We start from the raw sequence: 25,113 nt of genomic DNA on the forward strand, positions 1-25,113 counted from the left end.
TATTATGAAATTTTTCGTGGTATCAAGTTTAATGAATAAGAATGCTTGAATAATGAATTAGCTTATGCGGTCACGCCTGACTTGGAAAGTGCGGATTCGTTACTTATCAGGCAGAGAAGCGCACCCCTCGTTGTAGCTTTTTGGAGTCTTTTCCTCGCTCAGTAAGCTCTAAGCTCCCGTCCCGACACCGCCATTTTTTCCCCCAGTTCGCGCGAAAACTAAAAATCCCTCTTTGAAAATCAATGAGAACGGGCTCTAACGGAACCGAACCGAGACTCCCGAGCAACGAGTTCGAGGGCAGCGGCAGCAGCAGCAGCAGCGGCGAATGGATGCGGTCGAGGCGGCGAACGGGTTCTCCTTCCGGGTCGGCTTCACCGGACACGGCGGCCACCTCCGGGTCGAGCCCCTCTCGACCGTCGAGCGCCGGAACCCGCTCCGATCGGTCCCCGATTTCGTCTCCGTCAGTCCTTCGCTTCCCTCCTTCTCCTCCACCTTTCAGTCTCGAATTTCGGCACTCAATGCCGCGAGAAATCTAGCAGTCGAGATCGACTCGCACTAGTGCGCCGTCGTTTTTACTTTTTAAGGGTTCGGCGTGGACGTCGTAGTAGTGGCGCGGGGACGATCGCCTTGTTCGTCTCGTCTGTGTGGCTCTGCGTTTGAGTGTTGACTGAGGTTTCTATCGAACCGAGTCTCGACTCTGTGCGGCGTGTGCGGCGCGTTCATTGTTCCGGCTAGAACGGAACTGCAGTTCTCATGGAACTAAAGTCTATGTTCGGAGTCTCGGTCTTTCTATTCTTTGCAATCGCTAGCATCATAAGTAGGGTAGGCTATGAAGAATTAGTCGGGGCTTCTTATGTTGGCTCTAGAGCCTCTCGTGGCTTGGCTTCTATATGAATTGAATTGAGGAGTGCGTTTGCGATTGTCGATCTTTGCGGTTTTATTGAATATTTAATAAATACTGTGTCCTGTGGATAATTTGTATCGGAGTGATCAGTTTTGTCTCTTGTGAGATTGAGGGCGTCTTTTTCTGTTTGATTGCCGTGAATATACGGGCACAGTGGCAACTACTAAACTAGTGGGAATGGCTAGGATAGTTGAAGGTGAGAGTTTTTATGCAACATGAAGTTGGTTGAGGAAGGATCTTGTTTTCAGTAGTAAATTAATTAAGCAAACTCTTATTTAGGCGCCATTTGCTAATCTTTTTTGTATGACAACTTTGCCTTTTTGGGTTTATGTGTTTCCTTCTGGAGATATAAGGGCAAACACAATTAAAACGCTCTATAAGGTAGATGTTGAATTCTTGCAACTTTATCATGGGTTTTGGAAGCTGTTTAATTTTCTGGAAGAATAGACGGGCTGGGTTTGGCTCCATTCTTTTCCTTTTGCAGCACATGCTTAATTGTAATATGACCGTTATCTTCTTATTTAGTGTGAGCCTCAATGCCTCATACTTCAAAGCACCACATTTACCTCCATTCAGTAATTATTTCAGCCGCCTGCTTTTGCCGAGGAAACTCCTGAATCAATAAAGGAGTATATAGAGGAGAACTACCTAATGCCCACACTGGATGTTGACGAATTTTCACCTGAAAAGGCTGGAAGGCATTGGGACTTTAACTGGTTTGATGAGGCCAAAGTACCATTAGACCCATCATTACCGAGATCTGTTGTGGTGCCTGTGTGGGAGTTGCCATTTAGACGCCAAAAAAGCAAATCAGGAGTATGGGAGCCTAAATCTGTGGAGGTAGATTTTTCTTTTTCAAATCATAAATTTTTGGCATCAATTTTCTGTCTTTCTGATGTAGATGTTGTAGTTCACTGGGGTTTGACAAACTTATGCCAACTGATACTTTAAAAAATAAGGTGGAAATTGTCCTTTGGAAGCACATCTCATCATCCTTTCTGCTACCCTTTTCTCCTCATCGTTTCCCAACTTTACCTCTACCCATGTGCTTTAGGTGAATGTATCAGAGCTAATGGTGGATGCTCAAGATTCTGGTTCATTGCCACGAATGGCTGGGCCCACAAAAGACGTTTTGCGGGGAAGCATTAACAAACGTCCCTTCCGTCCAGGTGGTCTGGATGATGCCCACTCTCTGGAGAGGATTGTACCTGATGGTGCTTCTAGTGGTGAATGGGTATGTGAATTGTTGAAGGGGGGTTCTCCACAGGTCACTCCCCCAAGCTTCAAGCAAGGTGTGGATCTTGGGGATCTCCAGGTTAGCTTAATTGATTATCATCTTTTAGATTGCATTAAGCAAAATAAAGGTCAACGAGCTTTTTGAATGTACATTTGTTTTATTCGCGAACGTGTCTTCTTAGGCTTATCCATGTTCATGGAATGTGTCCAAGGACTGGAATTCTGTCAAGAGCTTTTCAGACAACAAGGTGGTATGTCTTTGCAGTCATTTAAATTTTAGTTATCATTTCATTGTATCAGATGCATTCTCAGTGCTTTTAGTAGATTTTCAGAAATTCTGAATACTAGGATTTTCTAGGGAAGACTTTGCTATTGCACTATGTAAGCTTAACTTTGTCATTACTTCATCTGAATAGCTTAAGTCACGAGAGTTCTTGAAGACTTTTTTCAGTACTGAACTCTGCATGAGTCAATTTTCATTTATCACCTGCACTGCAGGTGGAGGTCTCTGTACAGTTTGATGACTTGTTCAAGAAAGCTTGGGAAGAGGAAGCTGTTGCAGATTATGATACTGAAGGTTTTGTCATCCTGCATTTACTTTTCTTTGGCTTAGTATTTTTTTTTTCCTGTGCTATAGAGTTATTGGGCTTCAATGGAAAATGAAGCTTTAGCAGATTTCCACTGTGGAACTATGTTTGTCTTTGTGATTGGTGGAGAATGATATAGTTGCTTTGAATTGATGAGCTGCTTATCTTTTGATGCTTAATTGATATATGGTCGTTGTGCGATCTGCCCAAACAATCAGATTGACTTAATCTAAGTGGACTGTTCAGTGCTCAATGGTCTTGGATTTTCTTTTTGTGAAACAATTAATGTTATTTATCACCTCCTAATCTAAACCTGGTATATGGCTTCTTGTGTTAACCCTCTTTTTAAAGAGGATAGAACTAAGTTGATGATGTATGCCTATCCATCTATAGGGTTGCAATTAGAAGATTGCATGGGTGGCTATTGTCCCGCCCCTTTATGTCTTGACACTTCGTATGAAACTTTTGGGATGCTTGAGATCACCAAAGATATGTTATACTTTTATAAATCAAAATTCCACTTCATGATTGGGGAAGCTCTAGCATGCCGACATTGCTGAGTTTATTCAGGGAATTGGCCTTTGGAAGCCTATTTTATTTTAGGGTTAATATCCTTAAAAATCTCAAACTGGTACACTAGTGATAAATTTACCAAAAATTAATTTTTTAACTACAAAAAACTTCAAACTGGTATACCTTTTACAAATCTACCCAGACTGGTACACTTGTAGCAAATTTACTCTCTATTAGTTTTCATTAAATTTCGCTGTCAAATTATTAAATTGGATAACACGTGACAGTAAATTAGTGCACCGATTTGGGATTTTACACTCTGTTTTTGACAATTGTACCATTTTTGTGGTATTTTGTGATATTAATCTATTTTAACGGAGGATATATGTCACAAATATATAAGTTTGGGGTTTTTGGTGATCGAACAAATTAGTTTGGGGTAAATTTGTCATAAGTGTACCAGTCTAGGGTTTTTTGGGGTCATTTGTGGCAAATTTGTCACTAGTGTATCGGTTTGGGGTTTTTCGTGGTAAAAAAATTAGTTTTATGTAAATTTGTCACAAGTGTACCAATTTGGAGTTTTTTAGGGTATTAACCTTTTCTTTTATTGGATTTTCTTGTCAATTTTCTCCCATTTCATACTGCTAATAGTCATGATGGTTATGTCAGAATCAGAGTCCCTTGTCCCAGAAGCTGAATCTAGCAGGATTGACAAAGCTGGCACAGTGGCAGAAGGTGAACTACCCATGCTGGATGAAATTTTGTCTGTTGAACCTGGAATATCGGGCTTCCAACCAGATGCAGCGAAGAACAACGACAAACAACAGCCGGAGGTTAATTATTGTTGAAGCTGAACTTAACAACTCTCTTACTTGCAATTAGCAATAGCTGTCTTGTTGTCGTCTGCATCTACCGCTGCTCGGCAATATGTCTGATGTTATTGTCTGAAATCATCTAAATTGGCAGGTCTGGGCTGTTAGAGCAGACAATGATGGGATTGCCGATCACTTTCACGAACTTGTACCCGACATGGCTCTTGATTTTCCATTTGAGTTGGATAAGTTCCAAAAGGAGGTACTGGTGAACTTACATATATTATTGTAGTGAGGGAATGAACTGATCATGATACGACCATATCCAATTATCTATGTCTCACTGATCATGTTCCTTTCATTTATTTCAATTATCTATTTCTCTTTATTGCAAACGCTCCTTTCAGATGAATGCTCCCCGCTGTTTGTTATAATTAAGTGGTTTGGTTAAAGAGTACCCTTAGGGCACTTGTCAAGTAACCAAACAAAAAAGTTCATAGCTTTTGATGCACTGGCTTGTCTCATGATAAAAATAATTGATATTTTGGAAAGCAAATTGTTCCTTAATAATTATGCTTAGCAGTGTTGTTGGGACTCTAGTTAAAATGAACACTGTCACAAAGCTGATTAGAGAACCCGCAGCAAACAATAAGAGAGAAAGAAGAAGGGAGAAGGAATAGAGAAGAGGAGAAGGAGAATGTAGAAGAAAGAAACAAAGAGGGGGCTGTAGATTTCTGTAGTGACAGAAACCCTACACCCATTGTATTTATATTGAATATAAACTGTATATGACAATAATACCCTTATGTAAGTAAAAAAGGAAATAAAACTCTGATAATAAAGGAAACTCAATTAAAGTAACTTAACAAACACGATTTTTTGCCAATTGAATTTGAACCACTGCATTGAGGGGATTTACTAAGGCTTAGTGCCATTTAGTAATATGCTATTATTCTAATGGTCTCTGAGCTAAATATATGGATATGTGAGTTAAAATCAGGACTCATTTTGCAAGGGTATTTTTTGAATTAACATTTCTCCACAACTTTTTAATTAAATTCTCTGACTGGATGGAAGCTGTTGAGAATTACACTCAGTTACTGCACCAGAGTGCTCCTTGAATCATCTATTTGAAAATTCTATCAGTGAGGATCCCCAACATCTTGCCAAAGACTTGAAGTCCAAGCGATCTCCTTGAATTACGTATCGAGAAAATTTATCTCATCTTTCTTCTTTGATCCAAATGAATTTTCTTTCTAATTTTTTGTGAATATTAGTTGGTGCTTGATGAACTGGAATTTAACTACTTACTTGGCTGGCATTGTTTGCGATTCTCCAGAAATTATTAGCATTTTTACTGGAATTTTTTTAGTGAAAATTGTCAGATCCTGTTAATTGTATTTAAACTATCCATCCTGGCTTGTGGTACCATAGGCTATTTATTATCTTGAAAAAGGAGACTCAGTCTTCGTGTCAGCTCACACATCCGCTGGAAAGACAGTTGTTGCAGAATATGCATTTGCTTTGGCTTCAAAGGTATGGCTTCAATATTAAAACAGCGTCTCACTTTCTTCTTCCTTTTTTTTTTAAATTTTTTTTTTTTTTTGAATGTCTCCTTCCTTTCTACTTAGATATTGGATCACCTGTCTCAATACCCGAATTTTCACTTAGAAAAGGATTCAATTAGACCCTGCAGGGATGTGAACGGGGTTTCATTAGTGTGCAGGCGTCACAATTCATCTAGAAGAATGCCTTCATTCAAATTGTACTTTTATCAATTACTTGAAAGTTCAGTTTTAATTTAAGTTTCTTGATGCAGCATTGCACCAGAGCAGTTTACACAGCTCCTATCAAGACTATCAGCAATCAAAAGTACAGAGACTTCTGTGGGAAGTTTGATGTTGGACTTCTTACTGGTGATGTCAGCTTAAGGCCAGAGGCATCCTGTCTGATAATGACCACTGAAATTTTAAGGTCAATGCTCTATCGAGGTGCCGATATCATTCGTGATATTGAATGGGTAAGGACTCAAAAAGAATCCCCCTGCTTTACAGCATTGTTTCCACACATAACACCTTTTTGTCATTATAAGATGACCTTCTGTTTCTTTTGTTTCACTATGTGATCTTGTTAAACTACTAATCAATTGTTTCTCTATGATGAGATAGGTTATATTCGATGAAGTGCATTATGTCAATGATGTTGAAAGAGGGGTTGTATGGGAAGAAGTAATTATTATGCTACCAAGACATGTCAATATCATTCTTCTCTCAGCCACGGTACTTCTGATTCCTACTATACATTAATCACAGTGTTGCGATTCTCATATAAACTGCAAACTATATGCACACAATCTGACAGTTTGTACTAAGCTGACAACTCTTTAATAACTATTCTGATTTTGCTACCAGAGCCTTGTAATTTCTTGAAGCAAAAAGTCTTCTCAGCTGAAATGGCTCAATTTTCTCTTATTTGGCATGGTATTCTGCAGGTACCTAACACAATGGAGTTTGCAGACTGGATTGGCAGGACCAAGCGGAAAAAAATTCGTGTGACTGGGTAAATGGCATACCTGAGATGATGCTTGAATTGTGCTTTCTGAAGTAAATAGAGACAGATCATAGGAGACTTTTCCTCAGACTATTGCTGTCCCTTCACTAAGCAGAGATTTTTTCCTTCTGACTTCAACATCTCCTAATGCCCTTCTTATAATTTTCAGGACCACTCAAAGACCAGTCCCGTTAGAGCATTGTCTATTTTACTCTGGAGAAATTTACAGAGTATGTGAAAGTGAAAAGTTCATTTCCCAGGGAGTGAAATCTGCAAAAGATGCTTTTAAGAAAAAAACTTCACTTCCACATGGAGGTTCTAGTGGATCATATGCTGGGCATTCATCGAATCAAGAAGGGGTTCGAGGTGAGAAACGTGAAAACTTTAGTCGAGCGAAGCAGAACAAGCATTCTAGCTCCCAAAATCTGGGGAAACATACTGGAATTGGAGGGGGTCATCAGAGCAATGGCAGCAGTCAAAACAACTGGGGTATGAGAAGATCAGAAGCTTCTTTATGGCTACAGCTTATCAACAAGCTCTCCAATAAATCACTCTTACCTGTAAGTTTGAATTTCCTCTGCTGAGGTTTCTCTGGAATGACTGATAATCAAACTTAAGACTTTGAGTATATTTCAAACTAAAAAATAGAGCTGCTGTGCAAATTGAAAAGTGGACATGAAAATGAAAACATAGAGCCATCAATTCGTAAACCAATAAATTGGTCTTGGTGGAGCTTGGTTTGGCTCAAAAGCCAAATGGAAAAGCAATTTTTGAAATTCCTGCCATAATCAGAAACATTTTTAGCTGGAAATTATGAGGAGTGTGTGGTCCACATAAAATTTTGCATTTTAATATGCTTTCAAAAAATAAAGCCACATAAGATGCCCTCTTAGTCTATGTGGTAGTTCCTTTAATATTTCTATGTAGAGGCCCATTAGTACTCTGGGGGAAGCAACTTGTAAAATGCATTTTCTTAATTTTTCTTCCCTGTTTCCTTAGCTAGGTTTAGCACTGAATTGCCATGTAGAAGTCTGGAACTTGGTGCGTCCCTCTTAGTAAATGGTGTCTAGTATGGTCCTTGCAGATAACATCACTTAAGTATTACATGGATGTCTTGGCCGTGACATGTTCCTTTTAGTAACCCTGGTATTTCTTCCATTTTAGGTTTCTACAAATATGCTAAGTAAAGATAAACAAACTCATTCCTTTGATTGGTAAAATTGTATTCATATCTTTTAAGGAATGCTGTCACAATGTCTCCAATATAAAAAACTGTTTTTTTGCTGCAGATTTTGTTTTCTTCACATCTTCACTTTGATTTTGTTTTTAGGTGGTTATTTTTTGCTTCTCTAAGAATCGTTGTGACAAGTCGGCTGATAACATACCAGGAACAGACCTCACAAGCAGCTCCGAAAAAAGTGAGATTCGTGTTTTCTGTGACAAAGCATTCTCACGGCTAAAGGGATCTGACAGGAGCTTACCACAGGTTTGACTTCTTTCTTTAATAATAACATGAACACAGGCCATACATATGTTATTCCTAAAGCCAGTGTAAATGATGTGGTACACAGATTGTCAGAGTTCAGAGACTTCTTTGCAGAGGAATTGGTGTGCATCATGCTGGGTTGCTTCCTATTGTTAAGGAAGTTGTTGAAATGCTTTTTTGCCGTGGTGTAATCAAGGTAAAAACAAGTAGCCTGTCATCGTTTTCTATCTGATAATTATATTGATATAATTTATGACCATATGCTGTGCTATTCCTGAGTGGAAAGGAAAAATTCTGAAGTTGTTGCATAATACCATGTGCATTAAAGGATTGATTGGTTAACAATTAGTTGATTTGACATTAAAGCATTGGCTACTTTAATAGCTAAAACTGGTTGACATTTATCACCTGGTGGTGTAGGTTCTATTCTCAACTGAAACATTCGCAATGGGAGTCAACGCCCCGGCAAGAACGGTGAGCCTTATTTATAGGCTTGTCTTCCTAGCTCTGTTTATGCATGTTTTAAACTCATGATTCGCTATATTTTTTTGGGTTTTGAATTTGAATTTTGAACTACTTGAATAATATGATGTTTTCAGATATGCAATCGCTAAGTAGTAGTTTTATCTCATTTCCTTAGTATTTAGTGGATAGCAGCTTTGGAATCAGCTTCTTATATATCTTTCAGTACTATGTATATTCTTACCAGTGATGTCAAATGAGCTCTCTGGATGCATTGCTCGATTGAGTTTGGAGAAGTTTGACTCTGATGCTTTATTTTGGGAACAATGTGTGGGAGGAAAATTCGGGGATAGGGGAAAAAAATACTAGAAATTTAAAATTTTCCCTTCATTGCCTTCTGACAATAAACTTAAAATGATCTCTGCTTCACGTGCCCCCTTTCATTCCTTCCCCCCCCCTCCTTTTTCCATTTCTTTTCTACATCATGGGTGGACCAGCTATTTAAAAATCCTATGCCCTAGGCAGACTCAGTGGACCAAAGTCCTTTAGCCATGCAGGTCTATCTATCCTAGAAGTGGGTGGGTGACCCTCTGACCTGCTTGGACTGTGCGAGGCATAGAAATATTAATATTGGAGTAATCTACCCCATTGTGTCAAAGCCAATTGTGCTGAGGAGCACATTTTGGCTCTCAGAACTCCAAACTTACTCCCGTAAGCTTTTGAGCATTTCTTTTCTTATCATGGTTTTATTAGTTCTTTGCTCAACGAGTCCAAGAAGGTAGGAGGCCTTTCAACTTCAGACCTCCAAAGTTGCCAGATCAACAAGAACATAGAGCTTTTAAAAAATCATAGACTATTTGAGTGTGATGGCAAAGTGAAGGTCTTTGTTTTGAGAGGCAGTTCTAGCATTGGACTGTTAAAGACCGTGGCATCGAATTTTAAATATGTTGGTTGTAAGTAGTAGTCCTGATGCAAATTCTCTAGGAGATTTCTATAAAAATCATCAAGGTTGTAACAACTACAGTTAGATATGAACAAAAATGCAAACAGTTCATCCTAAGACAAAAAGGGTATGCAGCGGACTTCATTTGAGAAGGAAAATAGGTGGTCTTGGGAAGATAATGGTCTTTTTCCTTCTAAGGTCACGATTTGGTTTTATGTTCTTGCATGTGGGAGCCTTATGAACAGAAGATGGGTTGGGTCTTCTCAAGTAGCAAATGAGATTATGAAAGATGAAGGATATACCAATTCAGCATTTTAAGGAGAGTATGAGTAAGATTATCACAACGTTTATTTACTTCACCAAAATGAGTCTGATAACCAACAGTGCCCACATTTTCTAACTTTTCAATATTTTAGTTAAAAAAAAAAAAAAAAGAAAAAGAAAAAAGAAAAAACTAAACAAGCTGAAGTGATTCATCTTTTTTCTTTTTGAAGGAAGTGGAAATATTAAGCTAGCTTTAGTGCATTTCTTTTCTTTTCTTCCTTTCTTAATCTTTGGGAGGAGGGTGTATGCTTTGACAAGTCTAATAAATATCTCTATCGTCAATCTGTAGTGTCTTATTTTGTAGCTTTCTGGGTGTTTTGAATGGCAAAAACATAAGTAATGCTATGCTCTGCCAACACACGAGTTGGTTGCATAGCAGTTGCCTCTGAATTAACAGCTTCCTTTTTTACCTTCCGTGATAGGTATGTTTTTCTTTGAAGAAAAGAATCTGTTTTCTTATTTCTCATAGAGTGATTATAGTGAGTATAAATACATGAACAGAGAACGTAAATTAGGTAAGAAACCTATTTAGGTAAAGATTCTAAGTAGCCTCTAATCTCTATCAATATCTAATTTACAGCTAACAAAATAAAATAAAATCACATAATATCACGTAATATAATCACGTAATATAATCAGGGAGAAATTCTAGAAGATTTCCTAATACATTCCAACATTCCAACACTTCCCCTCAAGATGGCTTGAAGATGTCTTCCATAGACAGCTTGTTCACTAGATGAACGAATTGCTTTTTATGCAATCCCTTGGTCAGAATGTCAGCAGCCTGATCATCATTTGAAATATACGGCATACAAATTAGTCCGCTATCAAGTTTTTCTTTGATGAAGTGTTTATCAACTTCCACATGTTTTGTCCGTTCATGTAACACGGCTTTATGAGCAATTGCGATTGCTGCCTTATTGTCGCAATACACTTTCATTGGTATGGAACTTGGAATCTGTAGTTCATCCAAGATACCTTTAATCCACATAACTTTGCATACACCATGTGCTAATGATCGAAATTCAGCTTCAGCACTGCTTTTTGCCACCACACTTTGCTTTTTACTCTTCCAAGTGACTAAATTACCACCAACAAACGTGCAGTAGCCTGAAGTAGATCTTCTATCCATATTGCTTCCAGCCCAATTTGCATTGGTGAACACTTCAATTTCTAGATGTCCATGTTTTTCAAACATTAGACCCTTATCAGGACTTCCCTTCAAGTAGCATAGAATTCTATATACTACTTCAAAATGCCTTGGCCCTAGTGAGTGCATGAACTGGCTCACCATACTTACAGCAAACGATATATCAAGTCGAGTATGAGATAAATAAATAAGTCGACCAACAAACCTTTGATACCTTTCTCGGTCTATCACTTCTTCAGCCTTGGCAAGTTCAAGCTTCATATTTGGTTCCACGAGGGTGTTTGCCGCTTTACATCCTAATAGACCTGTCTCTTTGAGCAGATCAAGAACGTATTTGCGTTGGTTTATAAAAATACCCTTCTTGGATCTCACAAATTCTATTCCAAGAAAATATTTCAAGACACCCAAATCCTTAACCTCAAACTCCTCAGCCAGCTTCTCTCGCAAGCTTTCCAACTCAACTTTGTCATCACCAGTCAATATTATATCATCAACATAGACGATTAGAATTGCACGCTTACCTTCCTTTGAGTGTTTATAGAATAGAATGTGATCTCCTTGACTTTAGTGATAGCCAAACCTTTTAATCACCTTCCCGAACCATTCAAACCACGCTCTTGGAGATTGTTTAAGTCCATACAGCGACTTTTTTAATATGCAAACTTTGCCTTCAGTTTCTGCAAAACCTGATGGTAAACTCATAAACACTTCCTCTTCTAAGTTACCATTCAAGAATGCATTCTTCACATCTAATTGATGTAATTGCCAATCAAATGTAGCAACCAAAGATAGTAAAATCCAAACAGAATTTATCTTGGCAATTGGGGCAAAAGTCTCCTGATAGTCCATTCCATAAGTTTGAGTGAACCCCTTTGTCACTAGCCTTACTTTATATCGCTCAACACTCCCATTAGGTTTACATTTTACAGTAAATACCCATTTACAGCCAACAATCTTTTTTCCTTCTGGTGCATCAACCAATTCTCATGTACCATTCTTCTTAAGTGCAAGCATTTCATCCTCAACTGCCATCTTCCACTTTGAATCCTTCAAAGCTTCATGGATATTTTTAGGAATAGATATGTGAGACGGATTTGACACAAATGCTCTATGATGATGAGACAACTTTTGGAATGACACATGTTTTGATATAGGATGTTGAGTACATGATCTAACTCATTTTCTAAGAGCTATAGGCATATCAAGATTAGAAGCATTAATATTAGAATTTAAGATGGGAATGGAGGGAAAATGAGTACTACTAGGATCAAGGCAAGAGATCATCTCTCAAGGCTGCAGACGGATGAGACTCCAAGACAAAGTTCTGATCTGCAACATTTTGAACAGTTTTTCTTCTAGTATAAACCTGAAGCTCGGGCTTGTTGATCACATTGTGATCTTGAACTTTTTCTCCCCCTATCCTTGTCACATCAAGATTCGGTAGAGGTGTTTTCAAAGATTCAAACAATGGAGTAGGAAGGACAGGAGACTTAATCCTTTCACTAACTTTGCCATTCTCCCCTTGAAGAGATTTGTTAAAAGAAAAAAACGGTTGACTCGATAAAGGTTACATCCATAGTGATATGAGTTTTACCAGTATGTGGATTGTAACACTTGTAGCCTCTTTGATTAGATGCATACCCGATAAACACACTTTTCAGCCCGAGGATCTAATTTGGATTGACACTGAATTGGGAGATGGACAAATGTAGTGCAACCAAACATCCTTAGAGGAATATCAGAAAAAATACGCGCTGTTGGGTACACTTTTTTGAAACAATTTAAGGGAGTAGTGTAGTTTAATACCTAAGTAGGCAACCTATTAATTAGATAAGATGCTGTTAGCACAGCTTCCCCCCATAAGTATTTAGGTACATGTATCAAAAAACAGAGGGCACGCGATACTTCAAGGAGATGGTGATTTTTGCGTTCAGCAATGCCATTCTATTGGGGTGTGGTTCGGCAAGTTAACTAGTGAAGGATGCTTTTTTCTGTCAAAAAACTCCCCAAAAACTGGTTATAGTATTTAGTACCATTATCAGTACGAAGAATACTAATAGTAGCACGGAATTGAGTCATAACCATTTGATAAAAAATTTTGAACAAGGACTCAACTTCAGACTAGTCGCTCATCAAGTATGTCCAACATAAACGGGTATGATCATCTATAAAGGTAACAAACAATCGTTTTTCGGTTTTTGTTGGTATGGGTGAAGGACCCCAAACATCACTATGGATTAAGTAAAAAGGGGATGATGCACGATACTGTTTTGGATTATAATGAGTATGATGACTTTTAGAAAAAAGACAATTGTCACAATGTAGTGAAGAAACATCCACATCTTTGAACAAATGAGAAAACAAATGTTTCAAATATCCAAAACTAGGATGGCTTAATCTATGGTGCCAAACCATTATTTGTTCTTGAATAGAGGAAGAACTGAAAGTTCCATATGCCTGAGCTTTTTTATCAGAAACAAACTCTTCAAAATAGTAGAGACTATCCCTCATTCTAGCATTGCCAATCATCTTCACCGAAATCTTATCCTGAAACTTACAATGGGAAGCAAAAAAGACAACACGGCAGTTAGACTCTTTAGAAAGTTTACTAACAGACAAGAGGTTGCAGGCTAACTTAGGAACATGCAGTACATTATGAAGTTTAATAGAATTAGAAAGTGGAATTGATCCTTTGCTTGCAATAGATGAAAAACTCCCATCGGCAATTCGAATTTTTTGGTTGCCAGGATAAGGAATATAAGATTTGAACAAATATGGAATATTAGTCATATGATCGGATGTCCCTAAATCAATGATCCAAGGTACAAATTGTGAACAACAAGAGAGGGCATTTAGATTTCTACCTTGGTGGGCAATCGAAGCAATAGGATTACTTGATACGGACCCAGCCTGAAGTAGTTGTAGAAGATGGTTTAGTTGTTCTTTGCTGAAAGGGAATGCGGTGGCCTCATTAGTTGTAGGAGGCATACGCTGACAAGACTTATTATCACGGCTAAATGAAGTCGGTCTCCTTGCCTCACTAGTTGTAGAAGCTGAACGGCCATGAATCCTCCAACAGGTCTCCCGTGTATGACGGGGTTTGTTGCAGAAATTACACCAAATACGAGGTTTCCCATATGATCTTCGCAAATTAATGGGGATCTTGCTTACATTTGCCTCGGAGACTATTGTTGCAGGAACATGGCCTTTCTTATCTTTGAATATAGTCAATGCTGAACCTTCCGATGATCCATCATTTCCGCCAGTAGCTGACTTGCCCAGCATTATTCCCCGTCTACTTTCTTCTCTCCGAACCTCTGAGAAGACTTCTCCAATAAGTGGAAGAGGCTGCTTCCCAAGTATTCTGCCGCGTACCTCATCAAACTCATCTCTAAGCCTTGCTAGGAAAGCGTAAATACATTCTGCTTCTACAATTTTCCTGTATCGATTACTATCTTCAATACATGTCCATTCATGATCATTGAATACATCCAACTCCTGCCACAAACGTTTCAAAGAGTGAAAGTATTTCATGACAGTTTCCTCTCCTTGTCGCATCTTCCCCAGCTTCAGGGTTAACTCATAGATTTGAGATTGATTACCCAAATCTGAATACATCTCACATACTGCATTCCAGAGTTCCTTTGCAGTATAATAGCTCAGATAATTTGCACCAATATCTTCTTCCATGGAGTTGGTCAGCCACATCATAATCACTGAATTCTCTGCATCCCAAACAGCCCAAGTAGGGTCATCTGTCGCTGGTTCTGCATTATCTCTAGTCGATAGCCAATTTTTCCTCTACCTCGTATATACATTCGAACGGATTGAGACCACCGGAAAAAATTATCATCATTCAGCTTTATGGAAGTGATCTGAATGGGATGAGGTTCGGTGGACTTTGTGAGAAGTGATGGGGGGTTAGACTGGGTGGTTGATGATTCGTCCGATATAGTGATCGAACGAAAGAAAAAAAAAATTACTCGAGGTGAATAGATAAAGAACCTTTGGGCTCTGATACCTTTAAGAAAAGAATCTGTTTTCTTATTTCTCATAGAGTGATTACAATGAGTATAAATACATGAACAGAGAACTAAATTAGGTAAGAAACCTATTTAGGTAAACATTCTAAGTAGCCTCTAATCTCTATCAATATCTAATTTACAGCTAACAAAATAAAATCAAATCACATAATATCACGTAATATAATCAGGAGAAATTCTAGAAGATTTCCTAATACATTCCAACATTCCAACATTCTTAAAATGCCAGATAGCCTATTCAAGAAATAACCTGACGAGAGATCTGCTTGTTTACCCGCAACATTGTCTATAGATGCTATGTGCTTGTCTTACTAATCAAGATATTTTCATTATGTTTAAGTCCAAAAAAGAGGATAATTTGGACTTTGTCTCAGGATAATGCTCTTGTAGGGTCAAAATCAGTGTGAGTGTTGTTTCTACTTCAATAGAAAACAATGTAGAATTAACTTCTTATTTTTCTGGAAGTCTACTCATACATGCTGTGACTTTTCAGATGCATGTGTAAGCATACATGTCACTTGATGATATTATTTAGTTTTTGCCACTAAAGTTTTTGTTTTACATCGTGTCACTGGGAAGCGTCACAAAGTTTAGATCTATTTGACAAATTGCAGGTTGTTTTTGATACATTGAGGAAATTTGATGGAAGAGAATTCAGACAATTGCTTCCTGGTGAATACACTCAAATGGCAGGACGTGCAGGCAGAAGAGGACTTGATAAAATCGGTACAGTTATTGTAATGTGTCGTGACGAGATCCCAGGGGAGAGCGATTTGAAGAATGTTATTGTGGGAAGTGCCACCAAGCTGGCATCACAGTTTCGCCTGACCTATATTATGATTCTGCATCTCCTACGAGTTGAAGAATTGAAGGTATTACTTGATAAGACGTTGGAGCCAACTGAATTAGCTGGTGTCCGACACTTACGGTGGTCATGCACATATTCAGCTAGGAAGAGGAAAATAGAAACAAAAATCTTTCTTGTTCCCCTGTTTTATTCCTTTTGTTTGGAAAGAAAGTAATGATACACGTTTTTCACACTGTTACTGATTTATATTCTTTGACTTTACAATGTCATCTATTGTTTTAGAGCTTTTCTTAAGGGCTGGTGGCAGTGGTGTAGTCTTCTGCATGTCTTTTGTCTATTTCTCAAGAATTAAGCATTCTAGGTTGAAGTTTCTGTTTTATAGGTAAGCCTTTCCTCTTTCACTGTGAATTGGTTGTCAAATGACCAGCTTTAGAGTAATTACTTCTTCTGATTATTGTTATCGTATAATTGTTTCTTGAGAAAAGCGAGAAGATTTCATTTGCTGCACAGGCTCATTCTCATTTGAGTTTATTAAGCCCATATTATCACCTAATAGCATTCATTGAAGAAGCCTTCAAAGCATATGCATTCAAAATACGCTTGCTTCTCATGTCATGTTTTCCATATGTGATCTGATCTGTCTCAAAGTTGGGACTTAAAATTTATGTACATCTTTCTTTTGAAGCTGGGGATTTAAAATTATGTAAAACAGTTAACTTCAAAATGTTTTATTACTTATCAGTGTTTATTGCGGTCTCTGCAGGTGGAGGATATGCTAAAAAGAAGTTTTGCTGAATTTCATGCTCAGAAAAAATTGCCGGAAAACCAACAGCTTCTAATGAGAAAGATTGCTCAGCCTGTAAAATCTATAGAGTATGTTGAGGACAGGATCTACTCCCTGGAACTTCTGCGTTGGGTTCTTTATCAGTTTGTGTGTCTCGCTTTTGTCATCTTGAACAGTACAGATGCTCTGCCTTCTCTAATCAAACAAACTGTAGGGGGAAAGAGTTTGTGAAGTTGTATAGAAGGAGACACCTACCAAGGATTTTCGGTTTGGGGGGACGAGATAAAAACTAAACCTATGATATTGGTGACAAATTCTTGTACTTATTTCACTTATACTAAAAGTAAAAAAATAAAAAATAGAGCGGGTCCTTTAGGAGGTGGGAGGTGGGGTGTGGCTCCACCACCTCCCCCCTTTGTAGGTCCAACAATGTTGCTAGCCTTGCTAGGTCCACATGTTTTATTTTGGTTCATCAGACAAGTACTTATGGGTTATCTTCATGCATATATTTGCTGTGGTGCTCTTGTAAAATGGTTAATATGTCACGCAACATACTTTACCGACTGTTTAACCTGGCAAGGTATTCCATTAACTAGGATATAGTTTCCCTCTGCTTCTTGTCAAACTAAAGTAGTGCCTATTATCAGTAACCTACTATGGCAGGTCTTGTTTTGGTGGCGCTTATGCACTAGTTGAATTGCTCATTCTGGTTTGTTCAGTATATAAAAGGGATTTTTCATGCATGAAAAGGAGGTTGTACATGATTTTTAATCAGACTAATTAGAGGAGCTTTTTGTTGTTAAGTCTGATGAGGGTAAACTAGCTATGTTTACCTTTATGCGCTAGCTAAATTCCTTAAAATATTGTGTTGCAAATGTGAACCACTGCCATTGTCTCAGTTATGGCCTTCTGGTCCTTTTGTCTTTTGTGATTATAATCTTCTCAGACCTGGCCCATAATTAGCTATCCTTCATGGCTGTTCTCATTTTCAAATGGAATGAAGAACTGGGACATTGTTCCAGTATATCATTGCCTTGGTAACAATGTGCCCCATTTTTTGCTAAATACAAAGGATCTGACCCTTGATATGGCCCCTGCTATTGAATGTGTCTGTGTCTGTCTATCTTGCACCCATGTTTTCTTCAGTCATATTGAATTGCTCCTTGCGGGGCAAGGACTAGCTTCGATAGCTAAACAGTTTGATCTGACTTACATGTCACTCATGTACTCTGTGAATGCAGATGTATAAAAGGTGAACCAGCAATTGAGGAATACTATGAGATGCACTTAGAAGCCGAGAAGCTTCATGAACAGATTTCCGAGACTGTCATGCCCTCCTCAGTTGCCCAACAACATCTTACACCTGGAAGGGTGGTAGTTGTCAAATCACAATCAGTAAGTCTGTTTCCTTGATTGGAGCATGTGCATCTTTTACCATCTCCGGCCAAAATGTAGATAAGGTATTTATGATATTAGTAAATCTTCATCAAGAATTAGCTTCCTGGTAAGTAGTGATGACATGGAGCTAAGGGAGCTAAAAGTATTATGTCATGAGCACTTTCAAAGTGAGCAAAATTTCCTCTATCAGCTAGGTGAGAGTTTGCACTACAGCTTATTGGTAGGTGATTTTATGATTCTGCTAAGTGGTGTTTCATTGACATTACTGCTGACTGCACATATGCGTGTCCTGTTATCTGCTGTTAGCTGGATGTAGGCATGTTTTTTGAGGGGTTCATATCTGTGTTGTATACATTTATTTTCGTCTTTGAATTCTGAAGATTGTTTTGGTCCTTAGAGGTGGTAACTTTGTGCTGGCAGGCTCAGGACCATTTACTTGGAGCTGTTGTCAGAGCAGTCACTGGGAAAAAGCAATATATAGTTTTACTTCTGAAACCTAACTCTCCATCAGCCACACAGGTTTCTCCAAGTAGCAAGAACATTGGAGATGAGAAGGCAGTTAATTTTGCACCAGGTTCTTTTCTGGTGCCAAAATCAAAACGTGCTTTTGATGATGAATATTTTTCAGTTTCTACTTCTCGCAAAGGATCAGGTAACATCAAAATAACATTTCCCCATTGTGGTACTGCTGCTGGGATGACTTATGAGGTGAGGGAAGTTGATGTGAAAGAATTCTTATGCATCTGCAATTGCAAGATAAAGATAGACCAGGTTCGACTTCTTGAAGAATGTAGCACTGGTGCTTACTCCAACACAGTTCAACAGCTTTTGAATCTGAAATCTGATGGACTTAAGTACCCTCCAGCACTAGATCCAGTGAAAGGTATTGCCGATTCACTAGAAGTTTCTTGAAAAGTATTGTTGAGTTAATGACCCCTCAGGCTATATTATTGGACTACTCATTATCTCTGATCTAGTTAATGGAGAGCCTTATTGATTACCAAATGGTGTTGAAGCAAAGAGGAGCATATCGCGCCTCACTGACTGATAATGGATCATTTATCTTCACTGTAGCATCATAGGATGTCTTAGCAGCTTTAAGAGAGACTGCTTCACATGTCAAAGAGTCATGTGCTTCTGACTTATTTTTAAGTAGAATGAAAAGGATATATGAATGTATAACTTACATAATCCATTTTGAGTACACATGTGATCTAATTAATAATGACGGAGTCCTTGGCCATTAGGACAAGTAGTTAGTTGGGTTCACGTATGCTAGTCGCCTAGAGGAAGCACAAGCTCTTACTTTGAACAGCCATGGGGATTGTTGATGTTATGTGTGTGTTGTTACTTGTAGGTGCATTGTAGTGTAGATCAACTTTCGAATTTTTTTAATTGGCTAATGTAAGAAGTCTTGGCGAGAGGAGCCTATCTCATACTTTAATTTAGGCTCCATTTGTTTGAAGGAAAATTGATTCTGGCAAAATTGTTTTCCGACTTTCTGGTTTTTGGACAGCAGAAAACTAACCAATCTATGGAAAATGTTTTCCATTGATTGAAAACAATAAGCTTAGATTTGGGGAAAACGACTTCCCTTTCTGGCAAGAAAGAAATTACTTTATCTAAATCACTGAACAAATGAAAACTAACTGTTTTCCTTGAAAATGATTTCAATGGAAAATATATTATTTTATCATGAAGTTTTAGTGAAACAAATGCACCCTTACTTGTATTGTAACTCATAGGTGCATTACATATCACCTTGTAGTGGCTGATTTTTTAAAAGGCTCTGGTAAAAAATCTTGGTGAGAGGCTAGCTGTTATCATAAAGTGGTCTGTCCAGACAAGTTTGCTGAAGTGTGGAGCAGTTCTCCTGGAGCTGTATTACTGACAAGGCTCTAGTTGCTTATCTTATCGAATTGCTGATACTTGTAATCTATTATGTTTTTATTTATTATTTCTCACATGGTTACAACCTTACATTTCAGACTTAAAGTTGAGAGATATGGATCTTGTGGAGATCTATCGCAGATGGAATTCCCTATTGCAGAAAATGGTGGGAGTAAGTGTCATGGGTGTATTAAACTGCAGGAGCATATGAAGCTGGCAAAAGAAATAAAACAGCATGAAGAAGAGGTTAAGGATCTTAAGTTTCAAATGTCTGATGAAGCACTTCAACAGATGCCGGAGTTTCAGGGCCGGGTAATATTGTGAAAATATCGGTGTCTATCTTCATTGGTGTTTCTTTTTTCTTTTTCTTTTTTTTTAAGTTTAGGACAAATTGAAGTTTTGTGCTTTGTGAGACTTATATTTTGTTCAATATGCAGGTAGATGTTTTGAAAGAAATTGGATGCATTGATGCTGACCTTGTTGTTCAAATAAAAGGCCGTGTAGCCTGTGAGATGAATTCTGGGGAGGAGTTGATATGCACAGAGTGTCTATTTGAGAATCAGCTAGATGACTTGGAACCAGAGGAAGCAGTGGCTATAATGTCTGCCTTTGTCTTCCAGCAGAAGAATACTTCTGAACCTTCTCTCACCCCCAAGCTACTTCAGGCTAAGCAAAGGTTACTCTTTCCTCCAGCCTTTTCCTTTTAGTTTTTCCATCCTTGTTTGCTTAGGACCAATAATGAAAAGCTTTCATACCAGTCTTTGATTGAACCAGCTGCCAGCAGTGTGTTGCACCTGTCATCTGGTGTGCCTCTGTCAAGGGGCTGTACAGATAGGTAGCCAGGGGACATGTATGCTTAGGCTTACTTAGACCTCACACAAATGGTCTTTGATTTTAAGTCTGTCTGCAGAACTTGGTGCAGAGATTTCTTGGTATTTAGGTTCTTGGGGATCTCTAATCATGTTTTGACTGTATAACTTGGTTTCACCTATCTTTCCATGCTTGTCTTTGCTTGTGTCGTATGGTCCTTTTTGTATCTTTAAGGAAAATTATATATGCGATGTAGATTTCACCATTTTTTTTTCTGATCTCTTCCTAGTGACCTGCAGGAGAATCTTCCCTTATGACCTGTGCCTATAAGCTATCATAATAGTTAGGTGTAACTTGTGAAATTCTCATTCCCTGTGTCCTAACATGTCAAATACTGAATGCCATGTGAAAAGCAAAAAAGTGATGGCCATTAAATTACTTGCTTCAATAAGCTTCTAGCGCTTTTGCCTTGCTGTATCCATAACATCATATGCATTCTCATTGAACATGTACTCTTATACAGATTATATGAAACAGCAATAAGACTTGGTGATGCCCAAGCCCTATGCAACCTGCAGATAAACCCTGAGGAATATGCTCGAGAAAATCTAAAGTTTGGTCTGGTCGAAGTGGTTTATGAATGGGCAAAGGTTTCATTTTCTAAACACTCCGAGCTTTACCTATTGCTATGTTCTTGAATGGCTGATCACTTCGTGGTCTTCCTCATGCAGGGCACTCCATTTGCTGATATTTGCGAGCTCACTGATGTTCCCGAAGGTCTTATAGTACGAACCATTGTCAGACTGGATGAGACGTGTCGGGAATTCAAAAACGCAGCATCGATAATGGGTAACTCTGCATTATACAAGAAAATGGAATCAGCCTCCAATGCCATAAAGCGTGATATAGTCTTCGCTGCTAGCTTGTATATTACTGGAATATGAGAAACTCGATGTACCTTATGGGATCTTGGAATGCGAGATGGTCGAATTATATACTTGGTTATTTTTTTAAAGGGGGTCCAAATTTTATACATGTTTGCAATGAGTTCGGTCTAAGCAGTCGAAAGATGTGCTTGGTCCGGCCTTTTTGTTTCAGTAGACAGCTCATCTAGACTTGCTTCTAAGTTTAATATAAAGATACAATATTACTCTTACTGAGGCACCAAATGTCCACGAATTAGCGTATTTTACAGGAAATTGAATATTATCGTCACTCGACATGAGAATGGGCAATAATAATTGAAAAAAAAAATCACGGTGAGGAATTTCCTTCCTCGTAAGCATTGTCTAGTACATTACTTGGACGAAACCTGCCTTTCACTCTCGGACATCGGGCTTGGACTGATCTTTGTAGCAGAATTTTCGATAAATGTGTGCAAATGAGGGAACTAATACATTTCCAAGGCCTTGAGAATTGCCACAATCGAATGGGGCAACGGGGGCTTGGGACACTATACTGACACGAGGATTCTTAACGCGGTTGCTCCACGGGCAACAATCATGACAGATTCCGCGAGGGTAAAATGAAGCATAGGGGATCGTACCAAGTGCAACTTGTTATTTTTAATCTTTCTTCCATTCAACGTGTCAAGCGTTTGTAGTCCAACAGTTAGGATAATTGCCTTCCAAGCAATAGACCCGGGTTCGACTCCCGGCAGACGCAATCCCCTTTCTTTTTCGTCTTTCATCTCCCCCCACATTTTTATTTTCACCTGTGCCTAGACGACATCGTACCAGGACGAAACAATGCCGTTCCTTTCTTTCCTTTTCGTTTTCTGCCTCCCCACATTTTCATACACATGCCGCAAATGACAGAAAGTGCCGCTATAAAACGCATCAACGTGGTAACCTGGGGTGAAGAAGGCAATGTGTTTTCTGTTATCATAAAAATAAAATGAGCACAGAGCATCACAAGGCGTTTGTAGTCCAACGGTTAGGATAATTGCCTTCCAAGCAATAGACCCGGGTTCGACTCCCGGCAGACGCAATTGGATTTCTGTGCGTTACAGCTAATTTTTTTCTTTCTTTTTATCAACGATAGCATGTGCCACAGGGGATTCATTAAGTTAGTGGGGTAGGGACAATGGGCAATGGCCTGAATTTCCGGTCCTTCCTTCTTCTGCCACATTTTTTTTTCGTCGTATCTTCTCATCCAAGCCATGAACTCCCCAAACCACTCCAAACAACCCCAAGCCACGTCAATCCAAAAAGCCTTGGAAGTAGAACAAACCATCGGCCCCTCTACACTTGTGTCATCTATCGCATAATGCCACCGCGGTTCGCTTGCATCCAAGAACCTACATTTGTATATGCTCACTGAAAGTGGAAAGTCACGTCATGTAAATTAGCTTTGAAATTAAAAAAAAAAAAATTAGCTTTGAAATTCGCATGAACGGGACCTGAAAAGTAGCAGGTGTGAATTATACTGAAAACGGTATATGGAAATAACGAATGGGGAGCCTCACGTGCGAAATAAATACGGAGCACATACTTTTCGAAATTTTAAATGAAGTAAAAAAGAAAAACGGATCAATAATTTATTTAGAGCGTATTATTTCCACATTTTTTTATCCCCCAATAGTAGTGAAGCATATGTTTCACTTTTCAGGGCATACCTTTTCGTCTTCCTGAGACAGGAAGACGAAAAAATAAAAGCAGCTTTCCGACAGCGCAAATAATAGAGCCGATAAAGAAAGGGCCGATTTGGTGTATCTTCTGGGATTCTGATGCCTTCTAAAAAGATCTATATATTCAAGCCGTAGAAGCCCCCAAACCAAACACTGCCTGCCTGCACACCTGTTTCTGTTCTTTTTTCCACTTTCCGACACGTAGGGCGTGCATGTTTATGTTCTGTTTTTTTTTTTTTTTTTTTTATGAACAAAAATTTTGTTTTTATGTTCCGAGAACAAAAACACGTTTATTTGTATTTTTGTTTAAAATATATTTTTGTCCAGAACAAAATTGGAACGGAAATAAAAGAAAAAAATATCTTTTTGTTCGAGAAACTTGACTAAAGAACAAATTTTCTCTCTCCTCTTTTTTTTCTTCTTTTCTTCTTTTTTTGGCCAGGTCGTGGCCCTCACCATATGGCCGACGACCAAGGCCAGTCGAGGGGCCGACACTTGGTTTTGTCGGGCGGGCGAGCCTCGAGTGGTGGGCGAGGGCCGCGACCCCAGTTGGTCGGTCATCGGTCTCGACATGGCGGCGGCCAGCCAAAAGAAGAAAAAAAGAAAAAGAAAATAAAAATATTAAAAAATTAAAAGAAACAAAAAAATATATATATAAATTTACCAAACGTGTTTATTCATTTTTATTTAGAACAAATTTACAAAACGTGTTTTTCGATAAAAAAATATTTTACGGAATAGAAATAGATACATTCCTTGAACAATTTTGAATAGAAACGTTTACAAACAGCGTCCCAATAACGTCTAGGTAATTTCAGTTTTAAACCCTTTCAATAATTACTTTTTGTATTTTGGCATTAAATAAATATTTTTATTAAAAAATAAATACATTAAAAATTTGAAAACTTGCTATGAAAATATAATTTAGTATTAAAACTTTCAAAAAGTGCAAATAAATCATAAAATTTATTATAAAAATATAATTGAGTCATAAATTTTTTAAAAATATGAATAAATTTTAAAACTTGTTATAAAAATGCAATTGAATTCTAAAAATTTCAAAAAATGGTAAAAGAACTTGTTTTGATCAATTTAATAAGTTTTAAGATTGTATTGTATTTTTTGAAAATTTTAGAACTCAATTATACTTTCGTGATAAGTTTTAAGGCTTAATTATATATATTTTTTAAATTTAAGATTTAATTACACATTGTTAACAAGTTTTGAGTCTTTTAATAATGAGATCATTAAGGCGCATTTGGCAACAATTGAGTAAAAGAACGTGTTTGGTAATCGTCTAAAATTTCGATTGGAATAGAATTGTGTTTGATAACGTGTTCATTGATTCTATTCCAAATTATTTTTTCTACTTTTTTACTTTTTTTCTTTACCTTTTTTCCTTTTCTTTTTCATTTTTTTCTTTTCTTTTTTCCTTTTTCTCCTATTTTTTTTCTTCTTCTTCTTGTGGGCAGTCGCCTAACGACGAACAGTAGGACGGACGAGGCCAGACCTCAGCAAGGCGTGGTGGCCCTCGCTCCTCGCGCCAGATCTGGCGAGGGGAGCGTCCGCCGGTGGGACAGGCGGGCCTCGCCGGGGTTGGGTGAGCCTTCGATGAGTTGGCGAACCTCGCCTTGGCCAGCGAGCCTCCGGTGAGCTCGCCCCGGACCGGCGGCCAACAGCTGGCGGCGGGCGGTGGTGGGCGGCGCGGGCGAGCCGCGGCGATGGTCACGGGATGGCGGAAAGAAAGAAGAAGAGTTTTATTGTGTTGATTCTTTTGATTCTCG

At 38.4% G+C, this 25,113-nt stretch overlaps 1 protein-coding gene and 2 non-coding genes across 3 annotated transcripts; all 3 read left to right on the forward strand.

The window, feature by feature from the left end:
• Positions 1 to 142: 142 nt before the first annotated feature.
• On the forward strand, positions 143 to 21,735 carry LOC104432671 (DExH-box ATP-dependent RNA helicase DExH11). The gene is given in 24 exon segments (XM_010045162.3): positions 143 to 460; positions 1,493 to 1,744; positions 1,959 to 2,219; positions 2,323 to 2,391; positions 2,639 to 2,717; positions 3,910 to 4,073; positions 4,207 to 4,314; positions 5,487 to 5,588; positions 5,872 to 6,072; positions 6,221 to 6,331; positions 6,544 to 6,611; positions 6,772 to 7,162; positions 7,933 to 8,088; positions 8,174 to 8,284; positions 8,509 to 8,562; positions 15,625 to 15,882; positions 16,582 to 16,691; positions 17,844 to 17,997; positions 18,421 to 18,883; positions 19,989 to 20,057; positions 20,060 to 20,202; positions 20,328 to 20,566; positions 21,224 to 21,350; positions 21,432 to 21,735. Coding segments are annotated over 24 exon segments (4,038 nt in total). The 5' UTR covers positions 143 to 325; the 3' UTR covers positions 21,645 to 21,735.
• A 558-nt stretch (positions 21,736 to 22,293) lies between these two features.
• On the forward strand, positions 22,294 to 22,365 carry TRNAG-UCC. The gene has a single exon. It is a non-coding gene; the product is annotated as a tRNA-Gly (tRNA).
• A 252-nt stretch (positions 22,366 to 22,617) lies between these two features.
• TRNAG-UCC lies at positions 22,618 to 22,689 on the forward strand. Its single transcript has one exon. It is a non-coding gene; the product is annotated as a tRNA-Gly (tRNA).
• Positions 22,690 to 25,113: the final 2,424 nt, after the last annotated feature.

The sequence above is a fragment of the Eucalyptus grandis genome, chromosome 2, assembly GCF_016545825.1.
Source record: "Eucalyptus grandis isolate ANBG69807.140 chromosome 2, ASM1654582v1, whole genome shotgun sequence".
In the NCBI taxonomy this organism is placed as follows: Eukaryota; Viridiplantae; Streptophyta; class Magnoliopsida; order Myrtales; family Myrtaceae; genus Eucalyptus; species Eucalyptus grandis.